The sequence below is a fragment of the Pyrus communis genome, chromosome 7 (assembly GCF_963583255.1).
Source record: "Pyrus communis chromosome 7, drPyrComm1.1, whole genome shotgun sequence".
Taxonomy (NCBI): domain Eukaryota; kingdom Viridiplantae; phylum Streptophyta; class Magnoliopsida; order Rosales; family Rosaceae; genus Pyrus; species Pyrus communis.
The window spans coordinates 27,784,372-27,805,651 of record NC_084809.1 but is presented as its reverse complement, the minus strand read 5'-3'; the positions used below and the strand labels follow the sequence as shown (position 1 = coordinate 27,805,651).

At 36.2% G+C, this 21,280-nt stretch overlaps 2 protein-coding genes across 2 annotated transcripts; one reads left to right on the top strand and one right to left on the bottom strand.

Annotated features, from left to right (window-relative positions):
- Positions 1-490: 490 nt before the first annotated feature.
- Positions 491-4,156, bottom strand: LOC137738956 (protein DJ-1 homolog D-like). The gene is made up of 4 exons (XM_068478426.1): positions 3,786-4,156; positions 2,676-3,116; positions 1,402-1,764; positions 491-871 (listed from the first exon to the last, which is right to left on the bottom strand). Exons 1-4 carry the CDS (start codon positions 3,969-3,971, stop codon positions 683-685), a joined length of 1,179 nt encoding a protein of 392 aa, XP_068334527.1. The 5' UTR covers positions 3,972-4,156; the 3' UTR covers positions 491-682.
- A 9,909-nt stretch (positions 4,157-14,065) lies between these two features.
- Positions 14,066-19,382, top strand: LOC137740776 (uncharacterized). The gene is made up of 10 exons (XM_068480584.1): positions 14,066-14,070; positions 15,431-15,630; positions 15,793-15,860; positions 16,198-16,261; positions 17,020-17,091; positions 17,309-17,448; positions 17,611-17,734; positions 17,941-18,014; positions 18,223-18,345; positions 19,165-19,382. The coding sequence occupies exons 1-6, from the start codon at positions 14,066-14,068 to the stop codon at positions 17,359-17,361; spliced, it is 462 nt and encodes a 153-aa protein (XP_068336685.1). The 3' UTR covers positions 17,362-17,448; positions 17,611-17,734; positions 17,941-18,014; positions 18,223-18,345; positions 19,165-19,382.
- The last annotated feature ends 1,898 nt before the right edge of the window (positions 19,383-21,280 follow it).

Here is a 21,280-nt window from a genome sequence, read left to right as displayed (position 1 = left end):
CTGAACACGTTCCTAAATTGTTAATTCATTGTATATCAATTCATAACCCTTATTTATTTCTCATTCTTAGCTTTTGTATCAATTAATGGCTTTCGTCACTCTCAGGTGTCGGCCAGCACGTGCCTATCCGGGTATTCGGGGAATATCGGGATCGGGGTGTGTCAAGAGGAATACCATTAGACCATAGTACTAAGGGACGAGTTGGAGATGGTTTTAGCTAATATAGAACTTTTTATGGAATGAAAAGACCGAAAAGTCCCTTTTTATAAGCCCCTTTTCCAGCATTTCCTCTCTCAATCTCACTCTGTTTTGCTCACTTTCTCAATGAAAATTCAGAGAATGGTTTTACATATCTCCTTTTCCTACCCAAGTTTTCATGCATGTGAAATCCGCTATTTAATTTTGCTGGGCAGATCACATTGCCCTGCAAAGTTAAAGTTAGCCCTAGATTTAGGTTTTGGCGATGTCTTCTATCGATGTCAATTCGTCCTTCCAATACCAACTATATTAACAGTACCGAGTTTCATCCGCAACCAAAACTTGCATAGAACATGGCATATACAGTTCAAAAGTAAAGTATCACTTGGTCCCTCATCAAAACACAAGTCACCTTAACATACATGCCGTTTTCTTTATTGAATTACACATATGACAAGCAAGCGTCTGGCCTGGTAAGAAGCAACTAGAATGATACTCGAACATCAAGCAATACCATCAGTTGAGAAATGAACTCTGGGTGGCCTGGCCAAGCTGCTCCGGTAACCAAATTTCCATCAGTGAAGCAACGGTGTATGGGATCAGGTTCCAGCCATGTTGCTCCCGCCAAAACCACATTAAGCTTCACTGCTGGGTATGCAGTACACTTTTTTCCCTACAAATGTAGCAAGGTTAAAACCATTAGGACATTGTGAAATGTTCCTAAAGTGCAAATAAGTCATTTGCCTACCATTCACAAGAATTAGAAGCAATACAAACAGACTAGAACTTCACGGTGGTTGCAACAGTTATAATAGCCTTACCTCTAGTCATGTTCCTTAAGCACACCCTAATCCTAAATGGGATGTTAAATGTTGTTAATTCAGCAAACATTTATACGAACCTTTTATTTTACAGCTTATAGTACAATAACATTCTTTTACCCAGGGTTAAGTTCTTTGCCTAATTAAAATCTGATTACGTTCTTTTTTCGGATGTTAGCATAGGATATTGCTTTTCCATCTTGTGTACTTTAATACCCAAAATAACCTTATATTTTTTTTTAGGATCTAGCTTTTTCTGGTACGAGGCATTGCGACAGAGGGTTTGGTTTAGCTTTTCCTGATGTGTAGTCAGGCATAGGAGATTAAAAAGAAAGGCACTAAGTTGAAAACAGCTTTTAAATAACTATGTTAATAGCCTTACCTGCAGAACACCAGCAGCAGCTAAAATTTGCTGTCCATGGCAGATGGATGCGACTGGTTTATTAGCATCCACAATCTGCTTCACTATTGCAATAACTTTCTCATCCAAAGCTAAATATTCTGGAGCTCGGCCTCCAGGGATTACAAGAGCATCGTAGCTTGAGATATCAAGTGCATCAAAGTCAGCTGTTAAAGTGAAATTATGGCCCAGCTTCTCACTGTAGGTTTGATCACCTTCAAAATCATGGACAGCAGTTGCACAGATATCACCAGCTTTCTTCTTCGGACAAACTGCATCAACATGGCATCCTAGGGCTTGAAGGGCTTGAAAAGGCACGCCTATCTCATAATCTTCCATGAAGTCCTAGAAATTTTGAGGTAGAGAAAGAGAATGATGCTTAGTAACTGTGACATATACATTTTGAGCATGGACTAAAATCGTATGCAGACAAAACTTAGCTAACAAACATATATGACAAGCCCCATTCAATTTTTTGTTAACAGGTTACTTGATTTGCACTGAACCAAACATAGCAGCCAATTTTTTATTAATTGACCATCGTATGACTTGTTCAACAACAAATTTGCTCCAGTACAAGATGTACAAGAAGTATTTTGACGTGGGATAGCATAACCAACAAACCTGCTAGGTAACAAAACTTGTACGGAAGGATTTACGGCTTTTCATCTTGTACTGTTAACATTTGGCAGTGTAGAGAAACGAGTTTACGTAAGCTTCAAAGGATTAGGTTTTAAAGGGAACATAAAGTGCTAGTTTGATTCTTAATTTAGGTTGAATGAAATCTGACAATAACTAATTTATCGATTTGGGACAGTGTTGGGACTTTAGAGAGCAAACTAATAAATTAACATATGAGAAATCTTTGGTGTTTTTGAGATTTAGTTGGGTGAACAAATAGAAGAATTAAACGGTGAACAGAAAATCAAGGGAGAAAATTTCAGAGTGATTTATTCGAAGGGACGATCTTCATTAATTCTTTTGTTTTTAAGTTTATTATTATAATTCCAATTCATGCATCTACAGTGGACAAACAAAAATTCTTTACAATTGCATTGCGTGTATTGTGTTCCAAGTGTATAAACTATTCACCTGTTCGCGAAGAAGGGTTCATGGGCTCATAGACCATTTTCACCCTTACACATATTTGTGTATGCTGGGTTTCTTCAGTATAGTGATTATTAATATCTTATATATACTTATGGGAATCACTATATTATACTTCTCATTGCATTGTAAAGGAAAAGAACACTTACTCCACAGAGGAACAGGATCCTCCTATCTGAACCAGTTATGTTACCCCCTAGTGCCTTTACGAAAAGCCCAATGTACTCAGCATGACCTTCAAATGTAGCTCCAGTAATTAAATTCCCATCAGCAGCACACCCCGACATGGTCTCAGGTTTTACCCAGTATGCACCTGCAGCAGCAAGTACAGGTCCCAGAGTTGGGTACGCTGTACACTTGCGCCCTCTAACTGAGTCTGCAGCTGCTAGGACCAACGGACCATGGCAAATAGCAGCAATTGGCTTTCCGGAGTCGGAAAATTTTCTCACCAATTCCACAACCGATGCATCCATAGCAAGATATTCAGGAGCTCGTCCTCCTGGTATTACTAATCCATCATATTTCTCAAATTCAACATCGTCAAATGTTGCATTGAGCATGAAATTGTGACCCCGTGATTCAGAAAAAGTCTGTAACCGGAAAAAATACAAATAACAAAAACAAAACGGATTAAAACACATGAACATAGCTCTCAATAGTTGAATATGCATACAGTACAAATGAAACACAGATCATGATTCAGAAAACCAAGCTTGTCCATTATTAGAGTATCTCCAATCAATGAGGGCACTCTTAAATATTGATTAGCAACCGATTTCCAGTGCCGAAAATAGATCCTGAACTTCGAAAGGGCACATTGTAAGAGTGGAAAAATTCAAGTGAAGTATCATTCAATTATTTAGTTATAACTATTATAACCACCTTCTGATTGATTGTTAGTCAATTACAAAGTATAAAACTTGTCTTTGTAAGACATGAATCATGAATCTAGAAGATCATGGGAGATGAGGTGCTTTATCCAGTTTTTCTTTTCCTATAATCTCCACTAAATTCATCTAAACTACGGGAAGGGGGCACTGGAACTTGGGTGTAGAAACGGAAGCTCTATCCAGATTGATTATCTATTTAATTACATTGATGATTTAAGTTTTGATTACTAATAGAAATAATCGGTAAAACAGATTAGCAATCCTAAAAAATTGATTCAATCAACTAATCAAAGTATGTAAAATGGCTAAACCAAAACTTGAGTGTATGAATTTAAAAGTTCGCAGAGTTAGTTGAGTTCAGCTGATCACCTGGTGAACAGGAGAGTATTGTTCAACGGCGGTGGGGCAGATGTCGCCGGCTTTCTTGGCAGGACAGACGGCGTCGACGGTGACTCCGTAGGCCTGCAGGGCTTGGAATGGGACCATGGCCTCGTAGTCTTCCATGTAGTCCCCACATAGTAACAGCACCCTGCGTCCACCTTCTCCATTCGCCATTTCTTGCAATTTTCACTCCTTTCTTTCTTATTCTTGGTTGTGAGTGAGAGAGAGAGAGAGAGAGAGAGAGAGAGGTATTCGTCCTGAAACATAAATAAAAATTAGAGTGGACTAGACTGTATCTTTTTCTATTCGTTTGTTGACGGCCTGAAATTGCTGGCATCGCATGAATCGATCCGGGTTTGCCGGTTCGGGTATTTGGATGAGGATCCTCTTTGGATTTTTTTACGAGAATCTTGAGGATCATTCATCGAGTCTGTTTATCGTACGATTATTTTTTATTAGATATTGTTTATATTTAATTTTAAATAAAAAAATTTAAAATGATATCTGACCGCAAGATAACAGATGAACAGACACGATAAAATGATCTCCAAAATTCTCACAAATATGATCTTATTCCTGGCCATTTGAGCTACTTTAGCCCTGAACTTATTAACAAGTCGGATTGTTATTGAGTCACCTATGAAGAATTTATTAATGAGTCGAGTCGCTATTGGGTCATTACTAAGAACCTAATGTTTACCAAATTTAGGCATTAGGCATGACAAATTTTTGCAAGACTCGTTAATCCAAGACGAAACTACACAACCCGTTAACAAACTAGGTTGCCATTATGTCACATGTTAAGAACTCGTTAGGATAATGGATTTGATACGACACGACCGTTAGGATAACGCATATTTCACGAACACGACAAACACACTTATTTATTCTTTTTACAAAGATAAAAAAGAGTTGTCTGACTTCCGTTATTGTGCCCTTTTATCAACGGTCATAAGTTGATACATTGGGACAACAATTTACTTCACAACGAATACAAATCCATCATTGTTGAAAATACTGGTGGGTTAATGAATGCCCACAGTGATATTGAAAACATTGGTAGGTTTTTCAATACCCACATAGTAATGTGGACTTTGGAAATGAGGAGATTGTATTTTTCAAAAGTTGTGTGCTGGAGTTGCTCTATAAATAGAGCACTCCGTATACTATCAACATACAGAGTAAGAAAGGAAAGATCAATAACATCATTATCTATTCCTACCTCCTTTATTTGTCATCTTCTTGTGCTATAGTTACAGTGTAATATTTTACCCCTGCTTCGCTCTTATCACTAGTGAAGGTTATCTCTCTAACTTTGACCTATTTATAACATGTTATCAGCACGACTCTCTAAATATAACCATTTCTCATTTCTCTTCGCCGAAAGAAATCATTCCTTTTCGCCGAACAAAAAAAAAAAAAGTTTCCTCTAAGGATTTTATTGTTCATATTCTTCATCTGCCTCAACTGCTGGATATACCATCGCGAATAACTGTTTGCACCATGCCTGTTTTAGTTCTCAACCTAACAGTTACATATATCTTTGATTTATTGTTTGGTGTAGATCTTGATTACTAACCCAGTGTTTATTTATGTTAATTTTACTGCAATCCAAGATGGTGCGGTACAATCACCTATCTTGAACTACAAATTTAATCTTACTGCAATCCAAGATAGTGCGGCATCATTGCCTATCTTGGACTGCAGATCTAATTTTACTGCAAATTTTAGGTGGAGCGGTATAATCACCTACCCTACCCTGCATATTTAAATTTATCTGCTGTTTAATTTCATTGCAATTTTAGGTGGTGCGGTATAATTGCCCAACCTGCTCTGCGTATTTCAATTTTCCTGCTAATAGAATGGTGCGGAATAATCGCATATTCTATGTTATGAGAATAGTGCGGTACAATCGCTCTCCTCATTCATCATGTAAATCTCGAGTCAAAAGTTTCGAGTGCATATCATTTTGGCCTGAAGATCAAAATGAAGAATTTGTAAGAACCAGAAATTATAACACTACATCTCACAGATTACATATTATTGTAAGTTCTTACACATCTCAGTTTTCTGTCAGAAAAGAAAATGGTGAACTTGGCAAAGCTTGATTTTGTTGTCCTGGACATTACTGGAAAAAACTACCTCACCTGGGTAGTGGATGTCGATATTCATCTGGAGGCAAGGAATCTTGTAAAAACAATCAAGGAGGAGAACAATGCATTTTCTCAAGATCGGGCGAAGGCCATGATCCTTATTTGTCGCCACCTTGATGAAAGACTAAAAAGCGAGTACCTAACGGTTGAGGATCCGTTAGCTCTCTTAAAGGCATTAAGAAACAAATACAATCACCAAAAAATGGTGATTCTTCCAAGAGCTCATTATGAGTGGACTCACCTAAGGATCCAAAATTTTCCTACTACTAGAGTGGTGCGGAATAATCGCACTTCTTATGTTATGAGAATGGTGCGGTACAATCGCCCTCCTCATTCATCATGTAAATCTCAAGCCAAAAGTTTCGTGTGCTTATCATTTTGGCATGAAGATCAAAATGAAGAATTTGTAAGAACCAGAAGTTCTAACATTACATCCCCAGATTACATATTATTGCAAGTTCTTACACATCTCAATTTTCTGTCAGAAAAGAAAATGGTGAACCTGGCAAAGCTTGATTTTGTTGCCATGGACATTATTGGGAAAAACTACCTTACCTAGGTAGTGGATGTCAATATTCATCTGGAGGCAGGGAATCTTGCAGAAATAATCAAGGAGGAGAACAATGCATCTTCTCAAGATCGGGCGAAGGCCATGATCCCTATCCATCGCCACCTTGATGAAAGACTAAAAAGTAAGTACCTAACGGTTGAAGATTCATTAGCTCTCTGGAAGGCATTAAGAAATAGATACAATCACTAGAAATCGATGATTTTTCCAAGAGTTCATTATGAGTAGACTCACCTAAGGATCGAGAATTTCAAGTCAATGGCTGAGTACAATTCTGCGATGTTCAGAATTAGTTCCTAGATGAAACTCTGTGGGGAAACCATCATTGAGGAAGATATGCTGGAAAAGACTTTCAGCACCTTTCATGCCTCCAACGTGCTCCTGCAACAGCAATATAGAGCGCGAGATTTCACTGAATATAACCAACTAATTTCTGTGCTCCTGGTTGTTGAACAAAACAATGAACTTCTGCTGAAAAATCATCATTCCCGACCTACTGGATCTGCACCATTCCCATAAGTGAATGCTGCTTCCCTCGAAATGAACGCCACATCCTCTAGTGGCAATAATCATAAACGAGGACGTGGCCACAAACGAGGACGATGGAACGGGAAAGGCAAGAATCATGGTGTTCAGTTCCACAACCAGATTCCAAGGCTTAATTCAGGCTCAAGCTTCAAAAATGTAAATCACCACCAAGGCAGAGCTCCTATGAATAATGATTCTAGAAACCCTGAAAGAGCCTGCCATAGGTGTGATGGCAATAGGCACTGGGCACATACTTGTCATACCCCAAAACATCTGGTGGATCTATATCAAGCCTTCCTCAAGGAGAAGGGTGTCGAGGCCAATTTTCTCGACCAGGCTAAACCAATGGATATACCTCTAGTGTGTGACTTATCAGGGCAGTTGACCACAACCCACCTAGATGTCTCGAACTTCATTGTGGAAAAGGGGAATGAAGTATATCGGTCCTACTAAAGCGTTTATGTTTGATGTACTGAACTTGTAGTTCAAAACTAGCATTTTAGATTCAATAAAAGTGACATTTAAATTTCCTGTTATAACTTACTTTAAACTGTGATTCCCTTACTCAGAGAGCATGGATAAAAACTATAGTCATTCTCAAAACATGAGAAATAGCGGAGATATTTGTCTTGCAGACAGCGTAACCACGCATACAATACTTCAAGATCGAAAGTATTTATCAAGATTGATGCTTACAAAAGTAAGGGTAACAACAATATCAGGGCAATCAGATGTGATTAAAGGATCAGGGAAGGCCCAGATTATGTTACCAAATGGAACAATATTGTCTATACAAAATGCATTGTACGCTACTCGATCTACTCGAAATTTGTTGAGTTTTAAATAGATACCACATTGAAACAAAAAGTGCAGAAAATGTGGAGTATCTATGCATTACCTTCAATGATACCTAGAATCGTATATTGGAGACGTTGCGTGATTTGATGAGTGGATTGTATTATACATATATAAAGACAGTTGAATAACATACTGTCATGAACCAGAAGTTCATTGATTCAAAAGCTTACATGTTTTGGCATGACTGTCTGGGTCACCCAGGATCTATCATGATGCGTAGAATCATTACCAACTCTAATAGACATCCATTATTGAGCAGACACATTGCTATCTCAAATGATAACCCTTGCAAGGCTTGTTCTCAAGGGAAGTTGGTAATTAGACCATCACAATTAAATGTTGATGTTGAATCCCCATCATTTCTACAAAGAATTCAAAGGGATATTTGTGGTCCTATTCAACCATCTTGTGGACCATTTCGATATATTATGGTTTTGATTGATGCATCTGTCCGATGGTCACATGTTTGTCTGTTGTCTACTTGGAATGTAGCTTTTGCAAGACTTCTTGCTTAGATAATTAAGTTGCGAGCACAGTTCCTAGATTACCCCATTAAGTCAATTTAACTTGATAACGTTGGTGAATTTACGTCTCAAACTTTTGATGATTACTACATGACATTAGGCATTGATGTTAAACACCTCGTTCCTCATGTCCATACTCAAAATGGTTTAGAAGCATTGATCAAGCGGCTTCAGTTAATAGCTCGAACTCTGCTCATGAAAACAAAATTGCCAGTTTCTGCACGGGGACATACCATCTTACATGTTGCATCATTGGTTCGATTAAGACTATAGTCAACCACCAATACGCATCAGTATAACTTGTGTTTGGGCATCAGCCAAACATTTCACATTTACGATGACACACCCTGACCCGGAATGTCCATTAGGACCCCGAATCGAATAGTGCTAGCTGACACCTAGAACATGACGAAGCCATAAAGTGTGATAGTGTATAAAATGTGAATAAATTAAAACCTAAAAGTGCTTAAGTACACGAGTGCGCGATGAACCGGTCTGAACCCATTTCACGCATGATACAGAGCATAGGTATAGAACAGTAAGGTAAGATAATGATTATACCATCACAAAAAGACATATGTACTGAAAAATGTCACGAATCCTCGTCGATACGGAACTCTGTTGCTAGAACCTGGAAGGGTGCAAAAATAGAAAATGTGAGTGAGTGAAACAAAATTTTTCAAATCAATTTCAATTACCAAGGGCAGTAACCCCGGCAAGAGTTGCCAGTCCGAGAGCCCGAATGGCATGTGATGCAAGGGTGACGTCTGGGTGACGTCAACCATGTTGTGGACGGGCCTGGACAGAGTCGAAGAGCGCAACACCCTGATGCGGTGGTGGACGGGCCTGGACAGCTCTTCGTGGAGGTCGATCTTGACGCTGTTGACACCGATATCTCGGAGACGGAAGGCGAGAGTGAAAGCATGGCCTCCAGAGAGTAACACTCTCAACAGCAAAACTAGACGAGGAAAGTCCCACTATTCCCTCTCCTCTCCTTCGTCTGCTTTGTCTCCATCTTCGTCGTCCTCTCCTTCATTCAAAAGACCTTCGTTCCTCCGCGCCCGCATAACATAAGCTTCGAATTCCAAAAGATTGACGGATCCGACCCGAGTCATCGAGGTGGGTCGTGTGACTACTCCGACGGAAAATGGATCCACGACCCAGATTCCCCTCCGAGGTATGACAATACCTGCAAGGAGATATTCAAGGGATGGAATTGCATTTCCAACGGCAGATCCAACGGTTGGGAACTACTCAAGTGGAGATGGAAGCCCAAGGGTTATGATCTATTCAGTGTAAGGGTTGCATTATTTTATAAATAAAAAAAATACTATTATTTTGCCGGGGTTATTCAGTGTAGGGGTGGAGATGAAAAAAAGTAGTTACTATTCATTAATGACAATTATTGTTCACTGGGTGGATTAAATAGTGAATAGCATGGGGGGGCCTTTGCAACGGTAGAGTTGCTCTAAGTGTATTTTTGTTTCTAATTATAGAAAGTTTAGAGTGCGAAATGAGATTTTTAGAGTGCTAATAAATATTTCCTAAAATTAAACCACTTTTCAAATATTCAAAATTCAAAAGCACAAACAAAAAGATGCATAAAATAAAACTAGAAGATTTTAATTATCTCTAATATTAATAAACGTAAAATGAGTGTAAAAAATAAAAGTGAAGAAAAGGTAATGTTGAACTTAACCTAATAGCATGTTGATTTTTTGACCCAAATCTGAATGTCTCCAAAATATATTATTATTGCTTTTCAAGATCAATTGTATTTGTGGGTACCATGTCCATGTAACATGAGTACCGAAGACCTTTTTGAAAAGAGTTATTCAATTGAAGAGAAGCGGGACATTTTTAAACAACTCATAGTGAAAAGAAAATAAAGCAAAGAATGGATTGCATGATAACTTTTTTTTTTTTTTTTTTTAAATTCTAATAACAATTTATAAAAGGAAATGTTTTATTTATTTATTTATTTATAAAAGAGAATTAGCTGGTGACTTCGCCATGATAATCCTTCATTTTAGGAACCAAAAAGACTCGTATAGGCATTTCAACCTCCTTTGATCACTATTGTGTAATTTACCAGCACCAAGAATTGAATATATGATTGCATAATAATTTTTTTGGAATTCTAATAACAACTTATAAGGGGAACTATCTATTTAAATATTTATATCTTTTTGCATTTTGAATTTTGAGCCAAATAAAATATTCGAAAGTAGTAATGTACAAGTTTCGTTACTCAAATATAAGGAAACAACACATGTCCATAAGCATTTTCTCAACTTTGGTCAATCTATAAAATAAAAGAAAAACTAATGAAAAAGGTTTGAAAATTTTGAATTTTAAATATAAGGATAAAATAAAGGGTAAAATGCATAATACCAGGATTGACATTTTAGTGTAAAAATGTAGTTTTTTATTAAAGTAACAGTATTCAGAACTTTTCATTAACGTTCTCTAAAAAAAGGCTTATTAATTGATGTGTCATTATCTTTTCATTTAGTTTTAGTTCATCTTATTTTTGTCCATTCTGTTAAATAATCGTTAAGTTAAAAAGTAATTAAGAAATTTTATTTTTTACGCAGGCAGAGATAAGCCCCATGCTTGATGACATGCAACTTATGTGAAAATTTTGGTTGAAGGCCCCATATTTACCAAGCCGATGTGATTTGTGAGGAGAAAAGTTGGGGAAACAAATTAGGATTAAGTGAACGAGGAGAAGTGAATTTAGAGTTTCAAATTCAATCCTTGAATTAAATCGATCTAATGTCCGTACTATCCTTTAATTTAAGGCTTATTTGATGGAATTTACAAAAGTTGGGTAACCTAACTAAATGAGATGAAAACGACAATATTCAGAAGGCAAAGTGAGACAAACCAAGTTACAGGGGAAAAATGGAGAAAAACTTGTGTGGAGCTTAACCTGCAACTAGATCTTGCTGAGTGACACTATCATCCACTCAAAGCTTGCTATGTGGCTAGCTTTAATTATATATTTTTTTCTTTCCATTCTTCTATTATTGAATTTGTCATAATTAATTTTCTTTCTGATAAGTACACACCACAGATTCATCTAAGGGCTGATTTTTTTTTTTTTTTTTTTCTCTCTTCTTCCGTCTCTCCTTTTTTTTTTTTTTTGGTCAAATTTCCGTATGCATTCTTCGCTCACCCACATTATTTCTTGAGTTTCTTCACGAGAAACAGGGAAAACAAATAAAAATTTATAATTGTTGGTTTTTTGTAATAAACCGACAATCTTTATTGCCTGGAATGTCAATACGTCGATGCCTAGCACAACTCTTCCTGCTGTCCAATCCAGAATCGATAAGAAGTTGCAATCCTAAGGATAGGGATTTTTACCATCTGCAAAAGTAGGGATAAAAACACTTAAAAATACTTGCAAGAGTACAAGATTATCGCATTATAGCAACTCAAGCAATGTCGTTCTCTACAGGGATTGAATGAATAATTTATGTAAATACCAAATCTTAATTAATTATTTGAAAATAAAGTTTGAAAATGATTGATTTTATTACCTAAAATATTAAAAACGAATTTAATTAAAATCAATTAAATAGATCGAGAAAGTAAAGAAACAAAAGAAAATAGTTTTGAAAATAAATTTGAGTACTAGAGTTCCGCCGTCATCTTAACAATCCTATGTAGTTCTTCTAATTACTTATGAATTACACATGCATATTTTGAAGGTTAGGTTTTCCCAAAGTATGCCCTACTTGGAACCTCCAACATATAATGTATATCTAACGTGCGACCCATCCGTGGTGTCCAGATTGAATGTGAACATGCAAGACTTATTAAGTTTTGTGAAAACCTTTTGAAAAACCATATAACCCTTAAGACGTGTCGTCCATACTAAGAAGTTGCACATATTAACCACAAGAAGCTAATGCCAATTTCAGGGACAACCCTCCGTCAAAATTGCATCAAATTACTTTTCTAATATCCTAATGGTGGCCAATCATCAAGACATTTAGATAGTTTAAACCGGTGATTAATAATTCAAAATTTGCATGCATAATATCATAAGCAAATTGAAAAGAAACTACATATCCTTGTTAAGGTTCGTGGCCTCGCCCTAGCAAACGAAAACTAGTTACGAATAATCATAAAATAAAATATTATTAAAAACATAGATAGAAAACACATTGAAAATACAAAGTAGTGCGTTTTCTCCCCCTTTTCTCTAAAAACCCTAATGGATAAAAAAAACCTTATTTATACTACTAGAAAATAAAACCCTACCTAGAAAAGGTATTAGAATAATACTAGGAAACCAAATAAATTAAAATACATTAAGAAACATAATCCTAATGAAATATGAGAAATCTGCCTAGCCACAAATCAGCCACGTTTTTGGACTTCCAGGCTCCAAAACAGGCCCATAATGACTTGAATTAAAGCTTGAGATGTCCCAAACATAATTGCAAAAGGCCTCGAACCCAAAATATATTATTTTGGACGCCAAAAAGCCCAAAGAAGCTCAAAACGTCAGTTTGACAGCACTGCACGCTGCTCCTTTATTTCATCGCCATAAATAAACCGCTTGGTAGAAAATTATGAAACTTTGATAGGAACAAGCTAAGGAACATACGAACTTCCTCCAATTAGAATCACTTCAAAATTCATCCGTTTGACTACTTTTTGCTCTAGAGGAAGTCGAATATCCTATATTAAAAATATAAAACAAAGTATCAAAATTCTACCAAAATATACTAAGAATAAGGTAAAATATACAATATGAAATTGACTCATCACCTAATATATTTATGACTAGTAGTTTGTGTGTTAATCTTTATCCTACAAGGCATAGAATTTTAATTGTAAACTCTAAAAGTCTCTATATAAATATAAACGTACATACTCACTCGAGATTATGGAGTTAAATTTCACAATCTATTTGTTATCTTTCACTTTATTTTGGTTAACACTAATTTCCTCTCACAAATACCAGAAATACTTGCATCTGGAAGCATGCTTGAAAAGCTAAAGTTGAGATGTCCACTTTCATACCGTAGGGAAAGTTTGAGAAGAAAAAGGGGAGAGGAAATAAAGCCGTTAGATTAATCTGATGGTCTATATTAAATAGGATGAAAATTAATTATGATAAATTTGAATATAAAAGAAAAGGTGAAAATTATACTTACAACTCATAGCGTGGCAAGCTTTGAGTGGATAATATTGCTACTCGGTATATCTAGTGGCAAGTTATGCTATGCACAAGTATTTTTTGGTAAAATTAGACTAAATGACAGTTTTGTAGGGCAAATCAATTAATAAGCCAATCACAAAAATTGGATGTTAGATCATACTTGTTTATTCTACTTTGTTACCACACTGTAATCTTAATGAAAAACTTTTAGAAATGTTATGTGAAATTTTACATTTTTTTTTTTTAATTTGTCATTAAGCAATTGTCGTATCAACTTTTCGAAATCATTAATTTGTCATTTTACTTGAACTCCGTTAAGTTTTTCATCCAATATAAGTCATATGCCTAGCACATGACTTGTGTCTAGGGTTATTTCGGACTTTCAACATCCTTTTCACAAGTTCTTTACTTCTCTTTAATACAAACCCTTAAACTTTGGGCTCTAGTTAAAAAACATGGGGTATTTAGATCTTTTGAATAAACGATATTATCTACACTAACGAAAAAGGAAAATATCTAGATTTTAGAACTTAAATAAGATATCTTTTAGATTCTAACATGAATGGTTTGTAAATCTGATTTACGCATGTCCATTTAAAACTCAATGTTATGTCATATTAAAGTACTTAGGGGGCGTTTGTTGCGCCGGACTATCTCGAAACTGGATTAGCTTCAAGGACTAAGCTGGACTGGCTTAGACTAGACTAAATTGGACTAACTTAGTGAAGCGTTTGGTGCAGTATTGGACTAAGAAGCTGGATAATAACAAATTCTAATATTATTTTATTTAATATATAAATTATTAATATTTTATTATGATCTTATCTTTTTCTCCATCTTTTCCTACCATTTCCGTCCCACTCTTTTCCTCTTCTCTCATCGTCCCACCTTCTCCCTCTTTTTTTCCTCTCAGACCTCTCAATTCATGTCTCTTTCTCATTCCTGGTCAAACTGCTTATTGATTCCAGTCTCTATTTCTCTGTCCTCCCTCCCTCTCTAGCTATGCGTTCGAACGAAACCTCAAGGCTCCAATTTTCCCGACGAGTTGCAGGTTTCCCGATGTGTTTTTTGGCCAACCCTCATTAAATTGGATGAAGTTAGCACCGCCAAAAAATTCATCACCATCCCTAGAACGAGATCTTAGCGTTGCATGCTCGAATTTGTCATGGATTTGAAGAAGCCCAAACAGGCCGAGACTTCCAGGCCATTTTCCGGCCACATTCGACCACATTTTGGCCTCGATTCAAGTAAAATCGTAATCTTGTCACTCCCAGCTTCAATTTGGTATATTTTATATGAAAGTTGGTTGTGAAATGGATCTGAAAGAGAGTCGGGAAGTTAATGATTGATCTAGGTGACCGGCGATGACGAGGAGTCTGTCGGGAGTGGTCGTTGAGCATGACAAGGACGAGAAATAGAGGATAGTCTTAGTTAGTCCCATGGTTATTGGGGGGTCTCACTAAGACCTCTTAGTGAAGGGTTTTGTCCATGCTAGTCCCCTTTAGTCTCATTAATGTTAGTCCCAGCATGAAACAAACACAGTCCAGTCCAGTCCGAGTTAGTGAGGGCAAACAAACGCTCCCTTATAGTATTAAAGTTCTTATCTTTTATATTAAAGTTCTTATTTTTACGGATACATTACTTTAGCAGTGGGAACGGCACTGTGCAATTTTGCCTCAATTTCACTTTATTTACGAGTTTGCCACAGGGCTGATTTCAGTGGCTCAATTTTTATTTACGAGTCCGCCACTGACTATCTTTGCCGCTGATCTTGATGCACACGTGTTGATGATTGCAGGATGGGAATAACGACTGTAAAGCCGGCCTTTTCCACCTGCTTCTCAAATCCTCCTTGCCTCCTCCGTCTCGCTGACCCACGACACAGACGGTCTCGCCTCCGTCCTATCCTCCTCTCGCCTCCGTCGTCTTACTCCTCCTTTCCCTGTCTCTGGAATCCTAAAGTCATCTTCCTCACATGCAAGGCTATGGCCCTCTCAATTGAAACCAAAACGTGTCTCAGGTGCCTAACACAACCTCTCACTACTCACTCACATCAGTTGGTTTTTGTAATTTGAGCTTTTCTTTCTAATAAATTTGTATGCTTTCTGGATTTTTTATGGCAGTTTTGGACCTTTCCTTTTCTGAATTTGTATGCTTCTCCAGTTTTTTATTTTTATGGCAGTTCTGAGGAAGAGCACGAAAAAGGAAGAACCAGTATTAGAAGGTCTTCTCAAACAGTACTTCGATGACGTGAGTGCCTTTATCCTTTAACTTGGCCAAATGGGTGCTCAAATTTCATGTTTTTTTGTGATTATATGAGTAAATTTTTGTATTTTGTTTTTGGGTTTTGCCAAATTCAGTGGTGGTAATTATGGGTTTGGTATTGATTTTTGGTTAACAATGACTTTGGGGAAATTGATTGAGTCTGCGTTCAATGTAACTTTTCATGCAGTTACATACTGTTGAAATAGAATTCGATTTTTTCATTCCCTTCTTTTTTTTTTAAATGCAGTTACATTTATATGATATTTTACAGCATATATTCATCTTTTTGTTTCTAATTCTTCATGCAGTCTAAGCCATGAAGGATTTGATAAACCCACAATTGATAACAATGTACGGCGCCACCAATGATTTTGGACAAGGAACAAGTAAGTACCTGTTTGCTTCATTGTTCCAAAGAATGATGTAGAGATTGCTTTAATATCTTTGGCTTCTTGGCTATTTATGGGGTGTCCGAAATAGGATTTAGGAGATTTGGTTTAGGGTTTGCACAAAGATAGATAGGGGTGTCCGAGAGAGATGTGGGAGGATTTAGGTGAGGGATTTCATGGATTTGTTTTGGGTTTCTTTTCTGTGATTTGCAGGCAGAGAGATGTGACAAGGGTGAGAGAGAGAGATGGGAGGATTTTCTGCGAGGGTAAAGGGAATGGGTAAGGGAGGTATGGGTATGGGTAGGGGATGGAAAAGCACTTCGTTTTCCATTTGCTCTGAAACCCGAGGGATTTCTGCAATTGCAGACAGATAGAGACGGGGGTGTCCGTTGCAGACTGAGAGATGGGGGTGTCTATTAGGTGCCCTTTAGTTGTCACTTTTGCGATTTGTCCACCCTTGATTGTTGTGTGATTCATTCTCACGAGTGTTCTATGCACAAGGTTTCATATTATTCCTTCTAATTTTGATATTGTTGTGCTTAATTTCTTTTTTCTTTTATTGGGTGATTAGATTACAATTTACAATCCCCAATTTTTTATTTTTACTTTTTATGGCTCACTGTTATTTCTTTTATTATGTCGTATAGAACAAAGACTTTTTTGAATGCTATTACAGCTGCAGTTTCTATGTGTTCGATGGTGATATCCTTCTTTCCCACATGCGCTCTTTTCACAAGGTTTCATATTTTTCACAGGGGATACTCACCCGCTTACCCTATGGGCACGGGTGCCGGTGGGCTCGGCCCTTCTATCTCCTCAAACCGCAGGTGCATATATATATGTGTGTGTGTATGTCGTATCTACTTATTTGCATATTTGTTTTTGTGTAGGGTTTGTTCCTGATCAGTTTTCCTTCACTTTTAACAATCTATACAATTATATTGCTTTGGATTACTATTTCAAATTGAGGTTTTTAATGCATTTTGGAATTTTTGAGATTGTTGGAAATTTTAGGGTTTGATGATTTTTATTTCAAATATTCAGTTTTAAGTAGCATAATAACAATGCACATGGAGGACAATCCAGAGCCAGTGTAGCCACTATAAACACTAAGGATTCCAGTATTGCTTATGCGCAACACAGCGGTGTACAAAATGGAGCCCGTGTACAGCCCCAATTACATGGTACAGATTTCTAAGTATCAGTTCTCTTTCACTCTAGAAAATTTATGTGTTTGAAGGAGTTTGGGAATCTTAGATAATTGTGTTCTCTTTTAACATCTGAGTTGCTCATTTTGTTTGATTTTCATTTCTTGGCAATGTTTTCCTGCGACTGATTTAATGTAGGAGGTTCTGATACACCCGTTGCAAGCATGCTTCCCAGACAGCTGAAGCTTCAGCCTCCCAGAGAAGCTCCCGAACTGTTCCAAAGGCTCCAACTTCTCAAGAACACCCACTACGCTAGCGAAGGGTAAGTTCACACCCAAGACCATGGATTTTGTTGCACTCAGTGGTGGGGAATGTAGGCATATTTTCACTGTTATATAGCAATCTTATGATGTCAATGCTAGATTCTCTCTCCCAAATAGGCGATTTAGTAATGAGTTTAATGTGCTGCTATATGATATATAAATAAATGCGAATAATCAGGTATTAACTTTTTTCTGTTGGTTTTAGCCCCAGGAGATGCGTTCAAGGGCTTTGCCTTTTAGTTTGGGTGTAGAAGCCTTGGTTTCATGAATGGGATGCAGGTAATGTTATACGCTTGCGAACACTTGAATAAAATTCTATAATTTCCTGTATGTCTAAGTGTGGAACAAATTTATAGCATGTTTTTAAAAGCAGAAAGGTTGTATCCACCCTTTTCATCTCAATTTCTGATCATCCTAATTAGGGTTTTATTAATTAATTATGCTTAAATATTGATCAGTTCTAAATTCATTTGTTTTTGGTGTTTAGAATTATTGACGAGAGTACCAAAAAAGCAGCGGTTGTGGATCCAGTTGAACCTGAGAAGGTTCTGAAAGCAGCCCAAGAACATGGCGTCAGTATCAAGCTCATCCTCACCACTCACCATTACTGGTATATTTAGACTTCCTCATCCAATCCCTCATATTCATACTGATATAATATATATATATAGATAGATATATATATATATATATATATATATATATATATATATATATTTGTTTTGGGTATTTTAGTACTTTTCAGAAATGGATTTATGGGGATTTGTATCTTAGTTGGGTACATGATGTGGATTCATATTCAAGGAAAAATGATCCCGACTCTTAAGGTCTCTTTCTTGCGTCGATTGATCGTCTTGCTATGATTTCGCGTTGTTGCAATTAGATCTTGAAATTGTATTGTACGATTTAATTAGTATAGTGGTCCTCACAAATCACCACCGATGTAGCACCTAATTAATCGTATTCAATGTTGTGGTCTGAAAAGAAGCACTAATTAAGGGAGTAATAGTTAAGGTTGGAGATAAAAGATTCACTATAGCTGATAGCTCTAGATGTGCAATTAAGGTAAGGAATATATTTTGACTGATGCAACTGCATGCTCTCATGGATTTCCCCCAAAGATTGGATTTTCAGTTTTTGGGAATGTTAAAAATTTAGTTTTTTGATCTTTTCTTGAAAGGATATGAAATTGTTTATAGTTAGGCTGAAATCCATATCAATAGATTCTTTATTTGGTTGGTTCAATCTGTAATAGATGAGATTGTTTTGTTTGATGTTTCAATCAAAATTTGATCTTTTTTTTATTTTTTTTTGTGTGAAATTATAATGGAATCACAAATCAAGTATGTCTTAGATTCTTGGTTGCATACTCACCTTCCCACGACTATTATGTTGCCTATTGACTGGATGTTTTTTTTATAATTTCTAGGATCTACGGTTGCAATGCTTTTGATACATGCAGTAAGGAGGAAGCCACTACCTCTTATGGAGCTTCTTTGGTATGGTAAGTTGAAGTTGCATGTCATTTTTTTTTCGTTCATGGAATTCATTATCTTGCTATCTTGGCAATTAGCAATGTCTGACGATTGGTAAAATGTTAATAAATTTGTTGAAGTTTGAATCATACACATGAAAGTGAATTTTAACAACTCTAACTTAGATTTCTTAATAATTTGATCCGTCTTTCTTTCATTTGTTTTCGACTTTTTTACCTTTTTTCTATTTAAGTACAACTATTGATCAAAAGCCACAGAAAATACCCAACGGCTGAGAAACTGTTTTTGTTACAAGAATAGATTAATTATGATAATGCTTAAATTTTGGGCAGTTAAATATATGTGTTTTGTTTGGCAATTACAATCACTTGCATGAAAATCCAATTGGATTTGTTCTGGTCTCCAAGAATTTTTCTTTGATTATTGATTAATTTATGTGGCATGAGTTTAGGTTTTGCTTTTCTGCCCATGTATATTTGATTTGAAATGGACAGCTCAATTTGCTGTATATAAATTAGTAATGAAAAAACTCCAAGGAGAGATAAATTAGAAACAATGGTGGAAGAGTGATGGAGTTGAGGAGTCGATAGTTTACAGGGTTTACTTGAATTTCTGTATGATGTCCATGGTATTGATAGATCATTGAGACTGACTGATTGGTTGATTAATCACTAATTTGAAATACTTAAATTGTAACATTCTTTAATTCCTTTTCGTTTTGTATTTTCATTGGATTCGAAAAATGAAACGAATCCAATCAACTACTCAGCCTTCGAATATGTTTACATCTTATTGCTAACTTTAAATATGTTAATTTGTCCCCGTTTCTATAAAATTTTGTGCGATGTGAACATTAATGTGGGTTATTCTCAATCTTCTGATGGTGATTATTTGGCAACTTCTGCAAACATGGCTACTCAGCCTTTGAAATACAGAGCTGAGGATGAGAGCAGTCAGATGAGCTAGACTTGGGTTTGTATCATTCTAAATTATTCGTTTGGTTACCGATAGAAAATATGGTTGTCGAGTTCAGTTTTTGATTTTCATCATCTTAAACATTTTCCTTTGATAGCACTTTGTTTTGATTTGTGGATGAACTATATACTTTATCTTTATCTTAGGTCACAATGTAATGTTTAACGATTGAATTTGTGAGACGGTTTAGCAATTTTTTCAAAAACTTACTTTTCCTGCCAGATGCTGAAATATTATGTCTTCAACTTTTCTACTTTCCCTTTTTTTGTGTTTTCCCCCATATAGTAGGCTGAGCACTTAAAACTATGAGTATAATTATGATGGCACAATACGATCTACAAATGAATGCTTTCTTATCGCATGCATATCCGTATATAGCAAGCAAAGTTTTACTTAATTGGTTCTTAGGTACTACACCGTCTTTTAAGTTAGTTTGTGTGGAAATTATTCATGCCTGTCCCGACTAATATGTTCAATTCCCGCAACAACGCTATTTTCTGGTAGATGACTATATAGTTCCACATATGTTTAAGGTACGGATATTCGGATGGCGAATTCGATACCAAATTAAACTGCTCATTGTGTGGTTTTGCCGAACTTCCCTTCTCCTTAGTATAAAAATATCAATATACTAAAAAAAAAAAAAGTACAGATATTCAGTACACAAAAATATATGGTACAGACATACAAGTACGTAGATAAATATTAAAAACATATAGGTACATATATATAGGTCCATAAATAGGGAAAGAAACTCAACAAAAGAATACACAAGTGCACAATATAAAAAATACAAGAGGAAGACGGATTTGATATGAATATTTGGAGAAAGACGGATTTGAATTGAACAAGTTGCTCTTATTCTTAAAATCACAGCCACGATATTTCTTGATACCTCCAAAATTGTAAGAGCAAAAGCTCATATTATATGGAAACCTAATATCTATTAGACCTTTAAATGACCTTGTAAAATGCAAACGTTAATTAAGAATCAGTTTGAAATGTAAAAGAAAACCAACTCAAAAAGTCAATAATAATCAGCTAATTTTAAGGAAAATGATCAAATTCAATATT